The sequence below is a fragment of the Geotrypetes seraphini genome, chromosome 7 (assembly GCF_902459505.1).
Source record: "Geotrypetes seraphini chromosome 7, aGeoSer1.1, whole genome shotgun sequence".
Taxonomy (NCBI): Eukaryota; Metazoa; Chordata; class Amphibia; order Gymnophiona; family Dermophiidae; genus Geotrypetes; species Geotrypetes seraphini.
This window is the reverse complement of record NC_047090.1, coordinates 149,425,510-149,449,471: the sequence shown is the minus strand read 5'-3', so window position 1 is coordinate 149,449,471 and position 23,962 is coordinate 149,425,510. Positions and strand designations below refer to the sequence as shown.

At 43.6% G+C, this 23,962-nt stretch overlaps 1 protein-coding gene across 3 annotated transcripts in view; it reads left to right on the top strand.

Moving 5' to 3' along the window:
• LOC117363353 (WD repeat-containing protein 89-like) overlaps positions 1-23,962 on the top strand; it is a 106,474-nt gene that overhangs the window by 19,718 nt on the left and 62,794 nt on the right. For 2 of the 3 annotated variants that reach the window (XM_033950916.1, XM_033950915.1), the window contains exon 2: positions 16,365-16,454. The exons of the other annotated variant lie outside the window; for it this stretch is intronic. In XM_033950916.1, coding sequence (XP_033806807.1) covers positions 16,365-16,454 — 90 coding nt within the window. The remainder of the gene's footprint in view (positions 1-16,364; positions 16,455-23,962) is intronic. 3 annotated transcript variants of the gene reach the window in all.

Genomic DNA, 23,962 nt, shown 5'->3' with positions numbered 1-23,962 from the left:
TTCGGTAGGTCCTGCTTACCCTTTCTCTTCTTTGTGTCACTATCTCCATTTTCAGCTTTCCCCCTTTTTCCTTTGTCACTGCACCCTGTAGCCAGAATCTTTCCACCCTCCCTCCACTCCGGCCCTGCCCAGTATGAAATATTGCCTTTTGTTTCCCTCCCCTCTCTCTTTCTCTCTCTCTTCTCCTCCCTCACCCACGAGTCCTGCATCTGGCTGTCTCCCTTCTACCTGCACCTGGCAACACCCCCCTGCTCCGCGGTTCTCTTCAGCAACTCGTCCGCAGCGGTGATCAAGACAAGCTGCCGACATCGAGACCTTCCCTCTACGAATCCCGCCTTTGTGGAAAAAGGAAGTTGAAACAAGCGGGACTCGCAGAGGGTAGGCCCTGACGTCAGAAGCTTGTGTCGATCGCTGCTGCTGAGTTGTCGAAGAGAGCCGCGGAGCAGGGTGTGTGGCCGGAAGCAGGTAGAAGGGAGAGGGAGATAGGAAGGCTGTAGAAGCTCCGGAACATGACACCGATCCCGGCCAGGATAATTTCTTTTTCAGGCTGCTGCTGCCGCTGCCACGCTCCCCCCCCCCGAAATGACAAAAAACAGCCTAATGCCCGGCGTCGCGTCTTTGACGTTGGGAAGAGGAAGGCTGATAGGCCCAGTAGTTCGGGACGGCAACACTAGTCTATCACGGAGCCCGGGATGGGCTCTGCGATCGACTCATGTTGCCTTCCTGAGCTACTGGTCGATCGCGATCGACGTGTTGGGCACCCCTGTGATAGACTATTCTGCATCAGGAGTTTGGTAACATGCTTGCCAAATTCACTCCTGTCTCAACTCTGCTTCCTGCAGTCCAGCCTGAGCACTCAGCAGTATTACAAGGAGTCGAGTCCTTGGCAGTGCCTCAAGTTCAACCTAGTCACTCTGTACTAGTGCTGCCCAATTCAGAGAAAAATATTTTGATTCGATTCACCCTGTTGAATCGATTTTTCGATTTGATTTGTTTCACTGTTAATGACACAGCTTTTTAAGTTTAAACATTTTATTTAACCAAGGCAATATCATGTCAAAAATAGGAACATCCAAACTATAACATAGCTTTAAAATTAGTTAGCAACATGGATTAGATAAATTACATTTGCCAGTTCTTATTTTGAAATATCAGTTTTCAGCTTTGGCTGGCTTCAGACAACTTCGCCGAGCAACAATTATTTGACCTGCTGCAGAGAATATTCTTTCTGGAGGAACAGAAGTTGCTGGCGAACATAGAAACTTCTTAGCAAGCTGGCTTAGTAAAGGTAGCTTCTCTTGTCTGTCATGCCAATATGCAAATACATCACCATCAGTTTCCAAGGGTCCTTCAAGTTTATAGCATGCAAGCTCTGCATTGCATCTGAGGCTGATTTTACTATTGTCTGACATCAGTGGAAGTCTAGCTTTAATGGCAGCTACATTAGTATTTTTAACTGTTTCCCTAAAGCTGCGCTTGTGTCGCCGATGAGGTAAATCTGTATCCTGCGAGTGAAGTTGTTCAGGTACCACAGGAGTACTTTCTGGTTCAGTTAGTGTTGCTGGTGGGATGCTCGGTGTTTGCATCTTCAGGATCTCTTGTATAACAAATGCAGTTATATCTGTTACCTCACCATATGTAGACTTGAATCTTGGGTCCAGAAAGCTGCTTAACCTGTAAGAGTTGTTATTATATAAAATGTCTTAATCTTTGCAATAAACTCTTTTTCAGTTCGTCTGTGAAGGAACTGATGATCTTCACATTTCTTGACTCGCTATCATCTCCCTTGTCCCCATCATCATCAGCTCTTACATCTGATTCGCTTGATTCATTGCCAGACTCACCAATGGAATTTAGCAGGTGTTCAACCATTGGATGAACAACAGACACAGTAACATATTGCTCACCAGATGCAATTGTAGTTGCTTCTTCAAAAGCTTCCAATATATCTACAAGCTTGCATGCTAAATCATAGTCACATTCCAAAGGTGCTGATTTCTTTGTGGCTTTACTGTTAGATAAACATAAGCTGATAGGTTGCTGTAACTCAATCACACTTCGTAACATGAGGCAGGTACTGTTCCATCTAGTTTTTACATCATTAATGAGTTTCTTTACAGGCATTCCCAGAGTCTCTTGAGCTGTCTTCAAACTTTCTGTGAGTATTGTACTATGATGAAAAGTGCTAACAATATCACAGAATTTGTGAATAGCTTGCTGAGATCGTAGTCCATCTTCGACAAACAACTGAAGTGTATGTCCAAAGCAGTTGTAGTGGACCATGCAGACACCTTTTTGAATAAGTTTGCCCACTGCTTTTTTCATTGAGGCAGCTTCCACGTTTTCATAGCATTTTCAACTGTATCAACAATATTGTCACCTGTATGTTGCTCAGGCATATGATGAGTTTCCAGCACAACATTGACTGGTTGAAAGCCTTTAGATATGCCATGCGCTGTGATGGTAATATAAGCCTCCATGGTTCTGCTTATCCAGAGGTCTGTTGTGATGCTTACATACTTAGGATGGTGAAGCTTATTCATAACATGGGCGGAAACTTCTTCATATTTAGCATCAATCATTTGATCTACAGTTTGCCTTGATGGTACTGTATAGCTTCCATTCAAAGATTGTGAATAATGAAGAAAGCCTTCATCCTTTTCAACGCTAAATGGCTGCATGTCTTTGACAATGAAATAACAAAGTGCATTATCAATCCTTTTTTTATCTGCTGGCTGCAGTGGCTTTTGGAAGAAGGATGAAACCAAACCTTTGGCTGGTACAGAAGCTTTTCTACTGGTGTCGCTGGATTTTCTACTGGTGTTGCTGGATTTTCTACCAGTGTCGCTGGTTTGTAGCTCAAGAAATTTTGCTTTATGATGTCTTTCGACATGCTACCACAGATTACGGGTGCCACCACTGTGTTTAACAGCTACTTTGCAAAGCTTGCACCTGCCATTTCCATTATCCAAATGATCAAATATAGACCATATTATGGAACCGTTGTTGCCCAACTAAACTTGATGCACAAGTAGAGTCTTTATTTTCAGCAATTGTTTTGTCCATCTTTTAGTCAAGCAGTACCCTAAAATAGAAACAAAACATTTTCATACAAGTTTGCATACATAATATTTCCTGACAGAAAGCAAAAACCAGATGTGCATTCCCAGTGCCTGGAAAAAACTGCAAACTGCTCTCCCGCAAGGATGCCAGCAGGCATCAACAACACAATAAATTTCACAAAGTACTTCAAAAAAATCACATTTTTCCATAAAAGCAGTTTTGGAGACATTTACATGAACAGTCTTTTTTTCCCAGTCCATAAGAAAGAAATATGAAAAAGATTTCCTTAATTATCTACTCAAACATTTTTGCTATTTACTTTCATTGTACCTAGACTATTATTCAGTAGAAAAAATTTAGTTTGTTCAATCAAATCCTGTCTTCTATGAGTGAATGCTCTGCTTGATTGAACAAACTAAATTTTTTCTACTGAATAATAGTTTAGGTATAATGAACAGCAAAAATATTAAAGCCACACAGAAAAGCAGTAAAAATGAATAGGTTCTCCAAGTGGGAACAACCTGATGTCTCAGCACATGAGGAAAAGACCACATAATAATGTTTATAAGATAAATCATATAAATTATTATAGTGAAGCAGGGTGTCCTCAGCATGAGAGGTAAGTGAGGGGAGAGAATTCTCCAGCGCTTTACATAATAAGGCACAGGTTAATCACCCTCTGCCTGCACACCATCATAGGACACCTCACGTGTGATCAAATTAATCAATGTGATAAATTAAACAGTGATATACAATTGGTCAATTACAGGAGTGCAAAATCAAACAGAGAACTTATTGACTTTTACTGTTTTTCTGTATGAGAAGATAATTAAGCAATTTTCTGATATCCTACAGAAATGATTCTCAGCTTCCATCCCCAGCCCCCAAGATTCACCAGCTCCCATGCCAATTCTCAGCTTCCATACCCAGCCCCCAAGACTCGCCAGCCCTCCTGCCAATTCTCAGCTTCCATCTCCAACTCCCAAGACTCACCAGCCCCCCTGCCAATTCTCAGCTTCCATTCCATCCCCAACTCCCAAGACTCACCAACCCCCATGCCGATTCTTAGCATCCATCCCCAGCCCCCAAGACTCACCAGCCTCCCCCTGCTGATTCTCAGCTTCCATCCCCAACCCCCAAGACTCACCAGCCCCCCTGCCATTTCTCAGCTTCCATCACCATCCCCAAAGAATAAAAGTAACATCCCCCAAGACTCACCAGCCCCCCTGCCGATTCTCAGCTTCCATCCCCAGCCCCCAAGACTCACCAGCCCCCCTGCCAATTCTCAGCTTCCATTCCCAGCCCCAAAGAATAAAAGTAACATCCCCAAGACTCGCCAGCCCTCCTGCTGGTTCATTTACTGGATGTGGAATCACAGTGAAGAGAGAAGAAATGCGGGTAGAGAGACAGTCAAAAATACTCTTTGCTGCTGCCGAGGTCCACTACACGAGGTCTGCTGCACGAGGTCCGCTCCTTTCGTTTCTTCTGATATAACTTCCGGTTTTGCAAAACCGGAAGTTATATTAGATGGGAACGAGTCCGGCGGCCAGCGTGAGAAAAAGCCTGAACTTGTCTCGGAGTCGGGCAGAATCGATGAGTCCGTTGTTTTTACAAAAACGAACCGATTCGAATCGTGAATCAAGCAGCACTACTCTGTACAAAGAGTCGAGTTCTTTACAGTTCCTTGAGATACTTCATTACAAGGAGCGGAGTCCTTTTTGGTATCTCATCCTTGAACACCATTTACCAGTCCTTCCTCTTCACAAAGGCGCTGCCCTTTTCGAGGCATAGGATGAGGTCTCCTCGACATTCATCTTCCAGACTGGATCTGACTCAATCATGGGATTGTGATTCGAGACATCCTTCTCCACATCATCTGTTGAGGCATTCATTGAGACCTAGGTCTTCTTCTCCAGACAGGTCTCGTTTATCCAGACATCGAGACCTCATATTCCTTTGTCAGTTGCAGAGCCTCGCCACTCGCGTCAGTCGAGTTCTTCTCCTGCGAGGTTCTCCTCACATTCCAGAAGTGGGTCATCTTTGCCTCTGGACTCAGATATCGGGTATCAATATTCCAGAGAGGCTTCACCTTCATTCTCTGCTATGAGAGGGACCTCGAGGGGTTCTCGATCACCTTCTCCTCATCGAGGTCATTCCTCTTCAGACCTGGCATCTTTTACCAAGTTTCTCTCTAAAATGAGTAAAGATCTTAACATATCTTTAGAATCTGACTCAAAATACTCTTAAGGAGTATCTGGAAGAGCTGGGAATGCCTCATCCTCCCAAAGAGTCTCTCAAATTACCCATTAATGGCATTCTTAAACTTTCAAGAGAAATATTGAGACACCATATTCCGTTCTGCTGTGCCAGCAAAGTTGGAATCTCAATATCGAATGGTTCACTGTAAGGGATTTGACAAGTCTCAATTATCCCACCAGTCTCTTCTTGTGGAATCTTCTTTAAAAAGAACCAAACCTGCCAAGGTTTATGCCACCGTCCCACCTGGAAGAGAGGACAGGACTGTGGACAAGTTTGGTTGTCGCCTGTATCAAAACTCACTCATGGCGACCTGAGTTTTGAACTACAACTTTGTTTTCACATCTTATCTCAAGCATTTTGTTAACACCATGCCTGATTTCTTCAACTATCTTCCACAACATAGACTTCCAGAGTTTCAACAACTTCACAATATTCTGGGGCAACTTCGCACGCATCTAGTTCAATCATCGTATAACGCGTATGAACTGTCCTCTAGAGTCACTGCTTTTTCGATGGCCATGCGTTGTCTTGCCTGGCTTCGCACCGTGGACATGGACCTGAATCTCCAAGATCACCTGGCTAACATCCCATGCCAGGGCAATGACTTGTTTGACTTTATTGAGGCAGCTACCAAGCGTTTATCTGAATATGAGAAGTCCTTTGCTTCCATCATCAGACCAAAGCCAAAGCCTTCCACTGCCAAAGGTTTTAGGCCTGTTCCATCCTACCAGAGGCGATTTCCTCAGAAGGCGACTCCTTATTCAAGGCTGCCTCCTAAGAAACAACAATAGCAGCAACAACTTCAGCAAAAAACTCACTCCTGCTGCACCCAAGGCCTCCCAGCCTTTTTGACCATCTAACACAGAGCATAACCTCAATAGTTCTACCTCTGTCCTCTTCTCTTCTCATAGGGGGCTGTTTCCATCTCTATTACCATTGATGGGAACTCATTACATCTGACCTCTGGATCCTCTCTATCATCAGGGAAGGTTACTCTCTTCATTTCATCCCAGTCCTCCAGATCTTCCTCCAAGAGAGTATCCTTCAAATCCTTCCGAGACCACCCTTCTTCAGGAAGCTCAAGCTCTGCTCCATCCCTGTGCCATCAAGAAAGTTCCTCTGGAACAGCAGAACAGGGATTTTTACTTCCGTTACTTCCTAGTTCTGAAAAAGACTGGTGATCTGTGACCTATATTGGATCTCAGAGCACTCAACAAATTTCTTGTCAGAGAAAAATTTTGGATGCTGTCTCAGCATCCTTATATCCCCTCCTAGATCAGAACAATTGGTTATGCTTTTTGGATCTCAAAGAGGCTTATACTCACATTCCCATTCATCCAGCCTCTCGCAAGTTCCTCAGATTTCAGGTAGGGAATCATCATTTTCAATACAGAGTGCTACCCATCGGCCTGGCATCATCTCCCAGAGTCTTCACCAAGTGCCTAGTAGTAGTAGCTGCCGCTCTATGAAACCTTGGTCTTCAGGTTTTTCTTGTACCTGGATGACTGGCTCATCAAAGATTCAACATCTCGGGGTTATTGTAGCGACCCAACGGACAACTTGGTTCCTCCAAAGCTTGGGGTTCAAAATCAACTTCCCAAAATTCCTACTACAGCCCTCTCAGACTGTACAGTTCATTGGCACTGTATTGGATACTGTGCAACTCAGAGCATTCCTTCCTCAGCAGCGTTGGGATGCTCTCATTAAACTTTGTCACACAGTGTCATCCCTCACTTCACTTTCAGCGAAACACATGATGGTTCTCCTAGATCACATGGCCTCTACAGTTCACGTGACTCCTTTTGCGAGAGGCATTTCAGTGGGCACAGGCTTTAGACCCACTCTTTCAGCACATTACAGTGACTCCGTCGTCGAGACACTCTCCCCACTGGTGGATGCTCTCTTCCAATCTCTCTAGAGGTTTACTGTTTCAAACGCCCCCTCATCAGAAGGTCATCATGACAGATTCCTCGACCTATGCTTGGGGGGGCTCATCTCAATGGTGTCCGTACTCAAGGCCACTGGTCCAACAGATCGTCAGTGTCAAATAAATCTGTTGGAACTCGGAGCAATCTTCAATGCTCTCAAAGCTTTTCAGCATCTTCTCCACAATCAAGTAGTCCTCATTCGGACAGACAATCAAGTCACCATGTACTATGTCAATAAACAGGGAGAAATAGGATCTCTCCCTTTTTGCCAAGAAGCTCAGAAGGTTTGGAATTGGGCTATCCTTCACAACACCTTTCTGAAAGCGGTTTATACTCAAGGAAAGAAAAATTGTCTGGCGGACAAATTGAGTCGTCTTCTACAACCTTACGAATGGACACTCAATTCCTTGCCTTTCCATAACATTTTTTCTCAGTGGGGGATTCCTCAGATAGATCTCTTTGCGTCTCCCCACAACAACAAACTGCCTCAGTTCTTCTTCAGGATATACTTTCCTCATCACCTCGAGGCAGATGCTTTTCTTCTGGAATGGACGAATCAGTTTCTGCATGCATTTCCTCCATTTCCTCTCATTTTAAAGACACTTGTCAAACTCAAACAAGAACATGCCACCATGATTCTTATAGCTCCTCAGTGGCCCAGACAACCATGGTTCTCCCTTCAACTCAGCAGTAGGGAGCCACTACTTATACCAGTTTTTCCATCTCTGCTTACACAGTCAGGGGTCTCTGCTTCATCCCATCCTGCAGTCTCTACACCTGACAGCTTGGTACCTCTCAACCTAACTGCCACTCTACAGTTTTCTCAATCTGTAAAGGACATTTTAGAGTCTTCCAGGAAGCCTACCACTAGCCAATGTTTCCACCAGAAATGGACTAGATTTTCTGCTTGGTGCACCATTCATCACAAGGAGTCTCAATCTACCTCCTTGTCTTAAGTTTTGGATTACATGTTGCATTTATCTCAATCGGGATTCAAATCCACATCTATTCGAGTCCATCTCGGTGCAATTGCTGCTCTTCATCAGCCTATCGAAGGGAAACCCCTTTCTGCTCATCCTGTGGTTTCCACATTTATGAAAGGACTTTTCAGTGTCAAACCACCTCTCAAACCACCTCCAGTGGTTTGGGATCTCAGTGTTCTTCCTCAATTGATGAAGCCTCCCTTTGAACCAATGGCTTCGACTCATCTGAAATATCTCACTTGGAAAGTGGTTTTTCTCATTGCTCTCACGTCTGCTCGCAGAGTCAGTAAGCTTCAACTTTAGTAGCAGACCCACCTTTCACAGTATTAAGAACATAAGAATTGCTGCTGCTGGGTCAGATCAGTGGTCCTTCGTGCCCAGCAGTCTGCTCATGTTGCGGCCCTCTGGTCAAAGACCAGCGCCCTAACTGGGACTAGTCCTACCTGCGTACATTCTGGTTCAGCAGGAACTTGTCTAACTTTGTTTTGAATCCCTGGAGGGTGTTTTCCCCATGACAGTCTCCGGAAGAGCGTTCCAGTTTTCTACCACTCTGAGTGAAGAAGAACTTCTTTATGTTCGTATGGAATCTATCCCCTTTCAATTTTAGAGAGTGCCCTCTCATTCTTCCTACCTTGGAGAGGGTGAACAACCTGTCTTTATCTACTAAGTCTATTCCCTTCAGTACCTTGAATGTTTCAATCATGTCTCCTCTCAATCTCCTCTGTTCGAGGGGGAAGAGGCCCAGTTTCTCTAATCTTTCGCTGTACGGCAACTCCTCCAGCCCCTTAACCATCTTAGTCACTCTTCTCTTTACCCTTTCGAGTAGTACCGTGTCCTCCTTCGTGTACGGCAGCCAGTATTGGACACAATACTCCAGGTGAGGGCAGTGCCCAGTACAGTGGCATGATAACCTTCTCCGATCTATTCATGATCCCCTTCTTTATCATTCCTAGCATTCTGTTTGCCCTTTTTGCCGCCGCCGCACATTGCGTGGACGGCTTCAACGACTTGTCGATCAGAACTCCCAAGTCTCTTTCCTGGGAGGTCTCCCCAAGTACCGCCCCGTTCATCCTGTATTAGTGCATGAGATTTTTGTTACCGACATGAATCACTTTACACTTATCCACGTTGAACCTCATCTGCCATGTCGATGCCCATTCCTTGAGCCTGATTATGTCACGTTGCAGATCTTTGCAATCCCCCTGTGTCTTCACTACTCTGAATAACTTTGTATCGTCCGCAAATTTAATCACCTCACTTGTCGTACCTATGTCCAGATCGTTTATAAAGATGTTGAAGAGCACGGGCCCAAGCACCGAGCCCTGCGACACCCACTGGTGATGCTCTTCCAGTCCGGTTATTGTCTATTTATCCCCACTCTCTGTTTCTTATGCTCCAGCCAGTTTTTAATCCACGTAAGTATTTCACCCTCGATTCCATGGCTCGCAATTTTCTGAAGTAGACATTCATGTGGAACCTTGTCAAATGCCTTCTGAAAATCCAAATATACAATGTCAACTGGGTCACCCTTGTCTATCTGCCTGTTTACTCCCTTGAAGCAGTGCAGCAAGTTTGTCAAACAAGATCTGGCTTTGCTGAAACCGTGCTGGCTGGTCCTCATCAGACCGTGTCCATCAAGGTGATCATTGATTCGGTCCTTTATCAGCGCCTCTACCATCTTTCCCGGTACCGAGGTCACTCACTGGTCTGTAGTTTTCCGGGTCTCCCCTCAAACCTTTTTTGAAGATCGGCGTCACATTTGCCACCTTCCAGTGCCCCGCAGTCTTTCCCGATTTGATCGACAGATTGGCTATTAGTTGAAGCAGTTCAGCTATAGTCCCTTTCAGTTCCTTGATGACCCTTGGATGGATACCATCCGGTCCCGGGGATTTATCGCTCTTAAGCCTATCAATCTGTCTGCATACCTCTTCTAGACTGACCGTCAACCCTGTCAGTTTCCCATTTTCGCTTCCAGCATATAGCCTGATGGATTCCGGTATGCTGTGTATATTCTCTTTGGTAAATACAGATGCAAAAAATGTGTTCAGTCTGTCGGCAATTGCTTTGTTCTCCTTTTAGCGCTCCCTTTATTCCTTGGTCATCCAACAGTCCCACTGCTTCCTTTGCAGGTCATTTCCCCTTAATATAGTTTTTCGCCTCCTTGGCTATTTTTTCCTCGTAATCTCTTTTGGCCCCTTTTACCCCACCTTATGACACCTGCATTGATGTTGTTTGTGCTTATTCCAGTTTTTGTCTGTTTTTGACCTTTTCCATTCCTTAAACAAATCTTTTTTGTCTCTGATCGCTTCCTTTATCTCTACAATGAGCCACACCGGTTCTGTGTTCTTTTTCCTCTTTGATCCCTTGTTGATACGCGATATATATAGATTTTGCGCCTTGGTGACCGTATCCTTAAAAAGGGAGCAAGCTTGCTCTAGCGTTTTTACAGTGTTCATCCTCTTCTTAATCTTCTTCCCCACCATGCGTCTCATCCCTTCATAATCCCCTTTTGGGAAGTTCAGTGTCGTGGCCGTCGTTCTGAACCAATGTTTCGCCCCTGTGTCCAGGTCGAAGCGGATCATATTGTGATCGCTGTTTCCCAGCGTCCCTTCTACTTCTACACCTTGTGTCGGTCCTCATAGTCCATTTAGAATTAAGTCCAGAATTGCATTTCCTCTCGTGTTTTCCTTGACAAGTTGTTCCAGGAAGCAATTGCCTACAGCATCCAGGAACTTGGTCTCTCTAGCGCAGCCGGAGGTGCCTAGGTTCCAGTCTGTCCTCGGATAGTTGAAGTCGTTCATGATAACTGCGTTGCCTTCCTTGCAGTTGCGTTTAATCTCATCTGTCATTTCTCCATCAATTTCTTTGGACTGCCCTGGGTGTTGGTAGTATATGCCAATCCTCGTTTCCGGTCCTTTTGTTCCTGGAATTTTGACCCATAGAGACTCTAACTTATCCGTCTGTTGTGGCATGTTCTCTCCAGTAGATTCATTTCCCTCTTTGATGTATATGGCAATGCCTCCTCCTTTTTGAGTCACTCTGTCTCTGCGGTATAGTTTATATCTCGGTAGCACCGTGTCCCAGACATTTTCCTCAGTCCACCATGTTTCCGTGATGCCGATGATGTCAACGTTATCCTTTTGTGCCACAGTTTCTAATTCACCCATCTTATTTCTAAGACTTCTTGCGTTCGTGTACATACACTTGAGTTTGCAGCCTGTTCCCTTCTTGCATGTCCTTTCCTCTTGTGTCCCTTTCGGTTGGTTTTGCCTACGATCCGATGAGTCTTCCCCTCTACATTCCTGTACGGTATCCTCCGGGTATACCGGTTCCTGAACCATCGACTCTCTCTCTGTCGACTGTCGGATTCTTCTCCTTCCTAGTTTAAAAACTTCTCAACTTCTCTTTTGATGTTGCTTGCAAGTAGCCTAGTTCCTTCTCTGCTGAGGTGGAGTCCGTCCTTCCTTAATAGTTTGCTCTTCAACTGAACGTCATTCAGTTTCACATGAAGTGGAATCCTTCTTCCTCACACCAGCGCTGCATCCATGCGTTGACTGCTTGCAGCTCCATCTGCCGCATCTCGTCTGCCCTGGGTACCGGCAGGATCTCCGAGAATGCTATCCTCTGCGTTCTGGTCTTCAGCTTCCTTCCTAGCATTCGGAACTGGTCCTTCAGTACTTAGAACTGTTATTCACTAACTCTGAACTTTGTTTATTCCACTCGATCTGTAATACCTTTTAATCATTGTAAACCGCATAGAACTTCACGGTAGAGAATGACACGGTGACAAAATTCATCAACGTTCCCGTCCCCGCAGATAACCGCAGGAAATAATCCCATATCATTTTCTAGTGTCTATTTCAACCTCGGTCCTTCTACACCAGCATTCTTCAAAGCAAAGCTTGCGGGTCAGTGGTTGTGCCCAATTATACTCTGATTCTTCCCTCTCTCCTTAAAGAATGACATGAAGATGGTTTCCTGTGGTTATCTGCGGGGACGGGAACGGTGATGAATTTTGTCACCGTGTCATTCTCTACTTCACGGTCCTGCGGTATATAAACTGTTATTATTATTATTATTTACTTCTGTTGTAGTTTCTGTTGCCCACGTTGTTCGTCCCCACATGGATCACTACTGTCATATCTTCTTCCACACTGTCGATGATCCTGCTGATGCGGCTCACTATGTCTTCTACCTTGGCTCCTGGTAGGCAAGTCACCAGCCAATCCAGTCTTCCTCCCACCATGACAAAGTGGTTCTCCGTACTAATCCTAAATTCTTACCTAAAGTGGTTTCAGAATTTCATCTCAATCAATCCATTGTACTTGCAGTTTTTTTTTCCAAAGCCTCATTCTCATCCTGGAGAAACAGCTCTTCATACTCTGGACTGTAAGCGTGCTTTGGCTTTCTACTTACAAAGAACTAAGCCTCACAGATCTACACCTCAACTTTTTATCTCCTTTGATACAAACAAGTTGGGACATCTGATTTCCAAATGCACCATCTCCAACTGGTTAGCTGCTTGTAGTCACAGCCCATAAAGTCAGATCCATGGCGGCATCTGTTGCTTTCCTTAGATCTACTCCTATTAAGGAAATCTGCAAGGCTGCCACTTGGTCCTCGGTTCATACCTTCACCTCTCATTATTGTCTGGATTCTTTTTCCAGACAGGATGGCCATTTCGGCCAGGCAGTTTTACAAAATTTATTCTCCTAAATTGCCAACACTCCCACCATCCCATTCTGGTTAGCTTGGAGATCGCCCACATGTGAGAATATGCTGCCTGCTTGTCTTGGGATAAAGCGTAGTTACTTACCTTAACAGGTGTTATCCAAGCACAGCAGGCAGATATTCTCACAACCCATCTCCTCTGGTTGGCTTCTTAGCTAGCTATATGAACTGAGGAGATGCGCGCCCTACGTCGGTCAGGAAGGCACTCGCGCATGCGCGGTGTGGCAGTTCCAAACTTTCTTAAAGTTTTACAATCAAGTCTGCGAGTCTGTCCACATCTGGGCTCCGTGCATGATATTACCCACATGTGAGAATATCTGCCTGCTATTCCTGGATAACACCTGTTACGGTAAGTAACTGTGCTTTCTCGGCTCTTCCATTCGGTCTGCAATGGTGCTTCACACTTTCACCAAGGTTCTGGTAGTTGCAGCAGCACATCTGCACAATGCAGGGATCCAGCTGCATCCTTGTTGGGATGATTGGCTGATCAGAGCTTCATCCAAATCAGCAGCGAGAAAGCAATGGTGACAGCTGCCTAACTGCTACAGGATCTGGGTTGGATCATCATTGCAGACAACCCACCTAAAGCTGACACAATTGCTAGGGTACTTGGGGATCTGTTTCAGCATGGTAGAAGACTGTGTTTTTCTTTCAGAGCCGTATAAATGGAAGCTAAGATGCCAGGTAAGGCAAGCTCCTACAACTCAGCTGTATAGGTGCTGGTGTCGATAGTGGTGACTATAGAAATTCTTCCTTGGGCAAAACCTTATCTGTGTCCTCTATTGCCATGCTGGTCGCCAAAGATGGATTCTCTCCAGATACTGCTGACTTGAATGGCAGAGGTACATCACAGTTTGAGGTGGTGGCTCCAGCCAGAGTCAGTGTCCAGAGGCTTGTCATTACGCATATCCTCTGGGATGATCCTGACAACAGATGCCAGTCTTTAAAGCTGGGGGGGGGGGTCATTGCGAGGGTCATCCTGTTCAGGGCAGATGGTTGCCCTCTTGGGGGGAAATAATTTATCAACAGACTGGAGCTGCAGTCCATTCGCCTAGTTTAGTTTAATTTTATTTTTAGTCCGCCTTTGTCCAAAGTAGATTACAAAAATAAACATACACAATGAAACCAATTAAAATACATACCAAACAATATTAAACAGATAACAAAAGTCTGCTGACTTATAAAACCTATTTCATTTATGGAGTATATTTCATTTTAACAATCGTTTACACTATCACAATATCACTAATCATAATAGTGCTGCAAACATTGGAGAACACTCTAGAAGGCAAAGTGGTCAGGGTTTTCTCAGACAATGCCACAACTGTGGCATATATCAGCAGCCAGGTAGGCAATAAGTGAGCTTTTTTGTAACACTAGGCCTTGTTGTTTTGCAGGTCAGAAATCACATCAAGGCTCTATCAACAGCACATGTGTCAGAAATGGATTATGTACAGGCCAACTATCCCAATTAACTCTGAGACTCGGAGGGGGGGGGGGATAGACTTTGGCCTGGAAGGCCTTCAACAGCATTATGAGGCACTATGGGCATCCGATGTTCAATCTGCTGGCGTTGTTAACCAAGAAGAAAGTATATTATACAGCGGAAATTAGAACCAGGATGGATGGCATGGGCGCTCTAGTGTGGTATCTTCTTTTCTGACAAAGTAGCCTCAGCCTTCTACGTAAATCAGGAAGTCCAACTGCCTTTGATCCTGGCTACAGGTTTGAAGATAAAGGCCGACAGTTTTAGCATGCTGGATGTTAGGAGATTTGTTATCCATTATCGTGAGGTGACAAATGATTTTCATGTCTTAGATCTTTTTTTTTTTTTTGGTTTGTTTGTGTGTGTTAATAAGTCCTAGCTGTTTAGGAAAACCGGCTTCTAAGGTTTCCATGTCAAGATGAATTCACAGGGCTATTTATTCAGCATTCATCTGGTGTGATAAGCAACTACCAATTATTTTTTTGAGGGGGAGGGCAGGGCGCACACTATGAGGAGTGTGGCTTCTTCAGGAGCAGAGTCTCGGGTTCCACCTGAAGTGATTTCTAGGGTGGCTATGTGTTCCACACTCCATACTATACGAAGGTTTACAGGGTGGAGGTAGTGGCATGACTAGACACTGCTTTTGGGTTCTCAGCGCTAGCAGTAGGCTCATTTGCCTTTCCCTAGACTCAGGGTACTGCTTTGGTACATCCCATTGGTTCAAGACTCGTATGCCTTTTGCACTAGAAGGGAAGATTAGGTTCTTACCTCGATAATCTTCTTTCCAGTAGAAAGGCCTACAAGTCTTGACCTGAACTGTCAGATTACATTTAGCCTGCTTATTGGCTCAGATAGGTAGGCATTTTCAGATGCTGGATTTTCTCCTGTCCAACAGGTCTGAAGAGTGATGAGCTAACACTCTATTGCACAGGACAAATGAGAACCTATGAGAACTGTTGGTGCTGGGTGCTCTTGGGTAAGTGGGTTGTTTGGTTTCTATTGGCATTGATTTTTTGCGTTTTAATTGTTGCAGAGCAGAACAGAATGGGCTCAGTTTGGGAGTTCCCCGTATCCTGCCTCCTTATTTCTTCTCTTATAGTAATTGTCAACTGCTTGGGCACGAACTGAGAAACTACAGTACAGCCCTGTGATGCAGGAGGCAGAACCGAGAGAAAAAAATATTGATGATTCCTTCTACACAACTCGTGACTAGTGCTTAATAAAATCAAAGGCCAATAGATGCAATGAGGTTAAACTGTCCACCAGAGGAAAATGAATTGAACCTAAAAACCTGACACAGATACGTGTTTCAGCATGAATGCCTCCTTCAGGGGTCACAATGTCTGATGGGTACAACACCAGGGTTGGTGATTTAAAAAATTGGCCTCAGTGATGGCAGTAGTAAACAACTCATTTCTGCTTTATTGCGCTTTTCATGTGAGGCTTTGGCAATGTTTCTCATAAGAGATGTTATATTGTTTACTGCTGATATCATTGAGTCTGGGTTTTTCTAATCATCAACCACAGTATCGTACCCATCAAACATTGTGATCTTTGAAGCAGGTATTTCTGCCAAAACATTGATCTGTGTCGGATCTTTGGATTCAATTTATCCTCTGGATTTTATTAAGCACCAAACATTGAACTTTTGGTTTCTGTTATGATTCAACTCATTAAAGGCTTTTGAATTACTACCACTAGTGCCTTTCTTTTTCATGCCTTACTCTTAAGATATGTGAAATGTGGTGAAATGTGTCATGAAACAGCAAAGTTAATTTTAAAGGTATCATGTTATCTACAACCATTTTTAAATCTTTTTGTGACCTTTGGTCTATCTCAATATGGTTATGCTTATGAAATAATTATACAGTTTTCTCCACTTACCAAGCTAATTTTTTATTTTTCCCCCCTCAGTATTCATTCGTGTTTGGACTGTTTCTTGCAGTTGTCTGGTGTTCTCTAGTTTGCTTTAGTCGAGTTTACCTGGGCATGCACTCCATTCTGGTAAGACAAATGCATGTCAGTTTAACTTCTATTGTACTGTCAGACACTATATATGCACGATAATATAATTAACCAGGTATATGATGATAAAATCCTTCTCCATACAAATATACCTACATAATACTCAAGGTTACTCAAACCAATAATGATATTCCAGAGGTGTGGCCCATAGGATGTATTTCTCATTAACAATCCCTTAAGGATATGCACCAAAGTTATTCATCAGGTTAAAATGCATGATATATAACAAGTATTATAACTTTCAGAAGATTAGAAACATGAAAAATGTATCTTCTCTCATTCTAGATCCCAGGAGACATTAATTCCCTGACACGAATCTGTGTTTCACTTCAAGCTGAATCATGGAAGTCTCACGGAAATTGGAGACCTCATTAAAATTGTATTTGAGCTCTGCTTTGACATTGCAGGCTGCGGTGTGTAGTTCCTAAGCTGCTCGGGTCCAGCAGATTACTGATGTAATAGTTGACTTGGGAGCTCAGCTTTCTCTGGAGTTACCGGATGTTGAGATGGGTTTGGCGCTCCTAGCGGATGCTTTATATCAAAGATAAAACAAATTACTTTGGTAAAAGGAGATGAAGATACTAAAAGTAAATAATCAAATAACTATCCTCTATACTTTTCAAATGGACCTCAAATCCCTATGGGAAAATAACTCAAGGAGCATTCAGCTCCATTAAGAGTCAATGATATAATCACCAGTCCGCTCTGGAATCAGGCAAGAGAGAAAACCTTCCTACCACATATATAGGGAAAAAAGATCTCTTGTCAAAAAACCAGGCTATAAATATAATATGTGAAAAAACACATAAGGAACAAAAAATTCCAAGTGAGGTTATAAATATTAGTGTTCTCCCTAGCGCGTTTTAGCTTGGCGTTCCGCCCGGCTAATTTAGGTAAGCGCCCGGCTGTCATCTCAGAAGGTCGCAAATCCTGCTGCTCACCAGTCCACTCCAGAATCAGGCAAAAGAAAAAAAACTCCCTACTACATATACAGGGAGAAAAGATATATTGTCAAAAAACCGGGCAATAATATAATATGTGAAAAAACACATAGGGAACAAAAATTACAAGTGAAGTTATAAATATCAGTGTTCTCCCTAGCGCGTCATCTCGGAAGGTCACAAATCCTGCCGCTGCTCAGCATTTTTAAAAAATCCCTCTCACTGGCTTGGGGATTCCCCAGGCTGACTCGGCACCGCCGGAAGCTCAGTGTTTGACTCCCGCCTCAGCCTGCCTTTTTTTTTTAAAGCACAAATGTAAAAACCTCTTGTATAATTTAATTTAGAGCCACTGGGAAGTCATAATAACATGACGTTCAATAATAGTGATTGTCAGCGTCAATTTCAAAGCAATTAATGAGTCGGGACTAGCCCGTAGTAATAGTAGCGAGCGAATGTTACCCAACGGGGTACTCATACATGAAACATCTCGGACCTTACACCCACAATGAAAGTGCTAAAGTGTCCAAACAATATGGTACTTAAATTTAAAAAAAAAAAAAGAAAAAATCTTGTTCTATTTTACTCTTTTTTTTTTTTCTTAGCTTTTGATTATTTGACTGTTTTTTATATCTATATCTATATATGTATGTTTTTTGTTCTTTTCTTCAAGAAATGTTATTCTATAAATAGTGATGAAATCACTCCCAGTGTGCAATAAATATGATTTCAAAAAACATACGATGAGATAAAAGTCCAAAACAGAACTAGGTTCTTGAAAACGCTCCTCTAACATCCACTAGTGCAGGCGGTAGTCAAAGTTCATTGAAAAAAGTAATATAATGTACTTATCTTATCAAGGCAGTTATAAACGCTCATAAGGCTTGCTCAACAGAGCTCCGTTTCAGGGAATAGTTCCCCTCCTCAGGAGCAAACATTGGATGCTGGCAGAGAAACATTGGGGGGAGTGGTAGCATAATGGCGCTTCGGCGTGGAGACACCCAGGAAATAGTTGCAAATCAAGACAAAATGTAAAGACGTCAGAAATGTTCAGCTGATAGCCAAAAGTCATAAATAATTGTAGGAAAATCAGGAACAAATAAGAATACAGTAAAATAAAGCAAAATACATACAGCACAAATATGATAATTGTCCATTGAAATATCAAAATAACTAAATGCTCCACTCAATCAGCTGAGAGATCATCTTAAACGAAATAAAAGGCCTCAGGTTTGTTTAGGCAGGGCATAAATGCTCAAGCATCCTCCACCCACATCATCGGCAGAAAAACCTTCCATAGAAACTATACACATGCCGCTAAGCTTGCTTTACATATTGTCACCTGCCGGGGTCCCAGAAAGCTTGTGGAGGACCACCAACAGGCGGCAGCACAACCCTGGCGTGGCTCCCAATGTGGAAGACCTCACTGGTGTCCCAATACTTTGGGCTTCGCTACAATGTCCAAGGTTTAATTAGTTACCAAAAAGACAAAAATAGAAAACCAAAATAATACAAGGAAGCATTAACACTATCTTCCTTTTGCTCTAAAGGAAAAAGGTTTCTATCCTCCTAAAACAGTTCAATGGAAGAACAGAAGTCTCTGTATCAGGTCAGTTCATAGGAGTCCACAATAAGGTTCTATTAGCTTCACCCAGCTCTGAACCATACATTCAACAGGAGAAAAACAAAAACTAGTCCCAAAAAGGAAAAGTCCTCAAGACTATCCTTGAGTCCTGGACTTTCAAGCATACAGTCCTGTTTCTTCACCAGGCATTTATATACTGCATTACAAAGTAAACTTAAAAAAAAAAAAAAATACAGTACTGCAGACTTTTGCTATTCCCAGCAATGGCACTTCTCCAGTCTTTTCCACTGTTGGGTAACAGAATTGCTGGTTCCCCTTTCTTAAATGGCTTTAACAAGCTCCTGCAGAATCCCAACCCTTAGCTCTTCAGGGATCCTACCCCAATTCTGTAAGTCCCTTGAAGTTAAACAGGTAACAGGGAAACTGCTCCACAAGCCCAAAAGAAAACTTCCTTCAGTTTCTCCTGGCTTTTGCACAGCTGGAGTGCAGCAACATAATAAATGCTAAATGCTAGTGCTCATATTCTCGCTTTCTTGCAGGAGGATGTGTCCAAAGGCTTAGCGTTTAATTCCCTCTGGATTCAGGTGGTGGCGATTGTGTACTTCAGGGGCCAAATTTCTGGTACTTCATTAGTTTCGCAACCAGATGTAGTTAGATTTCTGAAAGGGGTTCATTACCTTAATCACCCTTATGTAAACCTTCTCCAGATTGGAATCTTAAGTTGGTTCTCCATAAGCTTCAAGGTCCACTATTTGAAGCTTTGCAGAAAGTGACGCTTAAGAATCTTACCCTTTTTGGTCGCGATGGCACCAGCATGTCAAATTTCGGAGTTACAGGTGCTGTCCTGCTGCGATCCGTTCCTCTGTTTCTCCGAGGCTGGGGTGTCTGTGTGTATGGTTCCTTCCTTTTTTTGTCTAAAGTGGTCTTGACTTTTTATTTGAATCAATCACTTTCTGTCATCTTTTCGTGAAGAGGACTATAGTTCTCAGTTCCGTTTGTTGCATTTACTAGACATATACAGAGTGCTCATTCATTATGTCCAAGCTACCAATGACTTTAGGCGTAATGATCATTTCTTTGTGGTGTTTGTGGGACATAACAAGGGTCTGCCGGCGTCCAAGGCTTTAGTGTCTTGTAGGATCAAAGAAACCATTAGTTCAGCTTATATGCTGGAAGGCAAGCAGCTGCCAGTGGATTTGTATGTTTATTCCACTAGAGCTATGGCCACATCTTGGGCTGAGTCTAGGGGTTGATTGTTGGAGGAAATTTGCAGAGCAGCGACTTGGTCGTCCTCAAATATGTTTTCCAAACACTATAGGTTGGATGTGGCAGCTCGTGAGGATGCATCCTTTGGAGCTTCGGTTATTGCTGAGGCAGTGGGCTCTTCCCACCCGACAAAAGGAATGCTTTGCTACATCCCACTAGTCTCTGGATTCATCTGTTGCTAAGGAAGGAAAAATTGTTCTTACCTTCTGATTTTTATTTCCCTTTAGTCGCAGCAGATGAACCTAGAGTCCTGCCCTATATCTGATTCTGTATTGTATGATAGCTGAAGGATTATTGGTAGTGATTATTCCCTGTCACAGTTAGAAGTTCTGGTTTGTGTTTGTTTGTTTGGGTTATCGTTGTTTTAAGGGAAAGGAGTTTTTTGTTCCTATTGCTTTGGCAAGAGCAATACTAATTGGTCAGGCAGCTTTCCATCCAATAAGAGAACCTGCAAATCAGTACTCTCTAGCTCCACCTGCTGGTAGTTGGACACAACCCACTAATCTCTGGATTCATCTGCTGCATCTAAAGGAAAGAAAATTAGCAGGTAAGAACATAATTTTTCCATATGTGTTATACATTGTGCATTTTGACCTGATGAAGAACTCTGACTGCCCTGAATGTGCCGGGGAATCTGGACATCTTGTTTCTTTTATCCAGCCTTAACAGGATAGAGGATGTGACTGCTACATTGAAGAATCTAGGGCAGGGGTGGGCAACTCCGGTCCTCGAGGGCTGGAATCCAGTCGGGTTTTCAGGATTTCCCCAATGAATATGCATTGAAAGCAGTGCATGCAAATAGATCTCATGTATATTCATTGGGGAAATCCTGAAAACCCGACTGGATTCCAGCCCTCGAGGACCAGAGTTGCCCACCCCTGATCTAAGGGGTATCTGTAGAATTTCCCACACTTAGTGCAGGTTGTGCTCAGGTTGGTGATTTGTTTGTTTTCATCTTGATATGAAAACAATGATTAAGTTTTGTTTTTATCTGTTATATGTTATTGCAGTGGTTCCCAAACCTGTCCTGGGGGATCCCCAGCCAGTCAGGTTTTCAAGATATCCCTAATGAATATGCATGAGAGAGATTTGCATACCTGTCATTTCCATTATATGCAAATCTCTCTCATGCATATTCATTAGGGATATCTTGACAACCTGACTGGCTGGGGGTCCCCCAGGACAGGTTTGGGAACCACTGTGTTATTGATATGAGCAGAAAAGATATGTTTCTCGGAGAGAGTCCCCATACCCTTCCCTATTCTATTTCCTCTCCGGGGCTGACCATCTCCTTTAATACAAACTGAAAGGAGGAAAGCCCAGAGGGATGGAAGGTGGAGTAAAATAATGGGATCTTTCAAATTCTACTGTAATGAGGCTCTCTACAAGAATTCTTGCGAGAAGGGATTGACTACCCTCAGGTTCAGGAACAGTGTGTCGGTCTACTAGAAAGAAGATTACCAAGGTAAGAACCTAATCTTTCCTTTAATCATTCCACAAATCTCACCAGTAGCTATTGATCATATGATGGTGATGGGAAGAAAATATTAATGAACAGGGCTTTTATTTTTATGATTATACTTTAACATTATACACCAAATCATCACTTTATATATCCTTTTCTAAGCATCAAACCTCTACTAGACACCACCATTAGAGTATCCTCCCCCACAAACGCCCACCACTATAACCTTGATCCTCAGCAACACCACTCAGTGTTCAATTCATTTCATTACACAGAGCTTTACGTATTGAATCGTCACCAAATCTTCTATTTAATTATTCACTATATTAGGTATATAAATATTTTTCATCTGTTGCATTAACTTACTTTAATTATTTTATTTTTGCTAGTACTGTATATACTCGAATATAAGCTGACCCTAATATAAGTCGAGACCCCCATTCCTCCCCCAAAAGGAAGAAAATTGTTGACTCGAATATAAACCGAGATTAGAAACTTGGGCGATCCTGATGAGCCAGTCTACAAAGACTGGACATCCTTGCCATGCCCATTATTAATAAGGATACCATAATACAGGATCTGAGTGATTCCTGCTTCAACTGTCTGAAATGCTCCTGGATGTGCCCAGGCTTTACAGAAGAACCAATAAAACTTCAGAATGAGTACAAGAATGACCCCCTACCACCACCCCCACACACACACAGCCCTGAAATACAAAAATGACACCCAACCCACCCATTGCCCTGAAACCCTTACCGGTAAATCAACTTCAGAGTACAAGAATGAACACCCCCCCCTCCAATAGTTAGCAGATTCAGTGTGACCACACAGGGAAAATAATTTATCTGCAATAAACCTCTTAGACATTAAATCACCTAATAAACAACAACTTTACTTTCAACGCTGAAGACATCTATCGAGGACGATTCCTTATGCTGATCGTGTGTGGGGCCCTAAGCATCTGCGCATGCCCAAGGCATGGCGGCTCCTGTTCTCTCCAAGAACAGCTGCTCCCCCACCAGAGTTGCTGACCTCCATGCACAGAACCACTGATGACTGTGCTTGCCCCCCCCCCCCCCCCGGAGCCGTTGATCATCCATACATCATTGGCGATCCGCTCTATGCTGAGCTAGTGTGAGGCCTTGAGTGTCTCTGCATGCTCAGATGTCCAGAGTCTACCAGCAGACCTTGGGCATGCGCAGATGCTCAAAGCCCCATACTGGCTCAACGGAGTGTATCGCCAACGGTCTTGGTATAGATGTAAGCAGCTCCAGGGGGTGAGTACAGTGGTCAGTGGCCCCATGCATGGATGTTAGCGACTCCGGTGGGTGGGGTGGAGTGGGGGAGTGGCTGGGGAGGGGAAAGCATGGAAATTAGTGGTTCCAGGGGGCATGGCGAGGTGGCAACTCTGTACTGTATATGTTAGCGGCTCCGGGGGTGATAAAGGTCAGCGGTCGGATCTGCATTGGCATTAGGAGGTCAGTTGTTCTTGAGGGTGGGCCTGTGCACTGAGGTCAGTGGCTCCGGGCAGTTAACATAAGAACATAAGCAATGCCTCTGCTGTGTCAGACCTGAGGTGCATCATGCCCAGCAGTCTGCTTATGCAGCGGCCCAACAGGTCCAGGACCTGTGCAGTAATCCTCTATCTATACCCCTCTATCCCCTTTTCCAGCAGGAAATTGTCCAATCCTTTCTTGAACCCCAGTACAGTACTCTGCCCTATTACACTCTCTGGAAGCGCATTCCAGGTGACCACCACACGTTGGGTAAAGAAGAACTTCTAGCATTCATTTTGAATCTCCCCTTTCAACTTTTCTGAATGCCCTCTTGTTCTTTTATTATTCAAAAGTTTGAAGAATCTGTCCCTCTCTACTCTCTCTATGCCCTTCATGATATTGTAAGTCTCTATCATATCCCTTCTAAGTCTCCTCTAGGGAAAAGAGACCCAGTTTCTCCAATCTAAACTAAACTAAACCTTAGGTTTGTATACCGCGCCATCTCCACAAGCGTAGAGCTCGGCACGGTTTACAGGGTTAGGTTGAAAAGGAGCTACAATGAAGGGTTATAGGAAAGGAGCTAGGAAGATAAAGAGGGACAGGAAACCAAAAAGCGGGAAGTGTTAGATTTTTGAAAAGAGCCAAGTTTTCAGGTGTTTGCGGAAGGATTGGAGGGAACTTGAAACTCTGAGCGGGGATGTGAGGTTATTCCAGAGTTCTGTGGTTCTAAAGGGGAG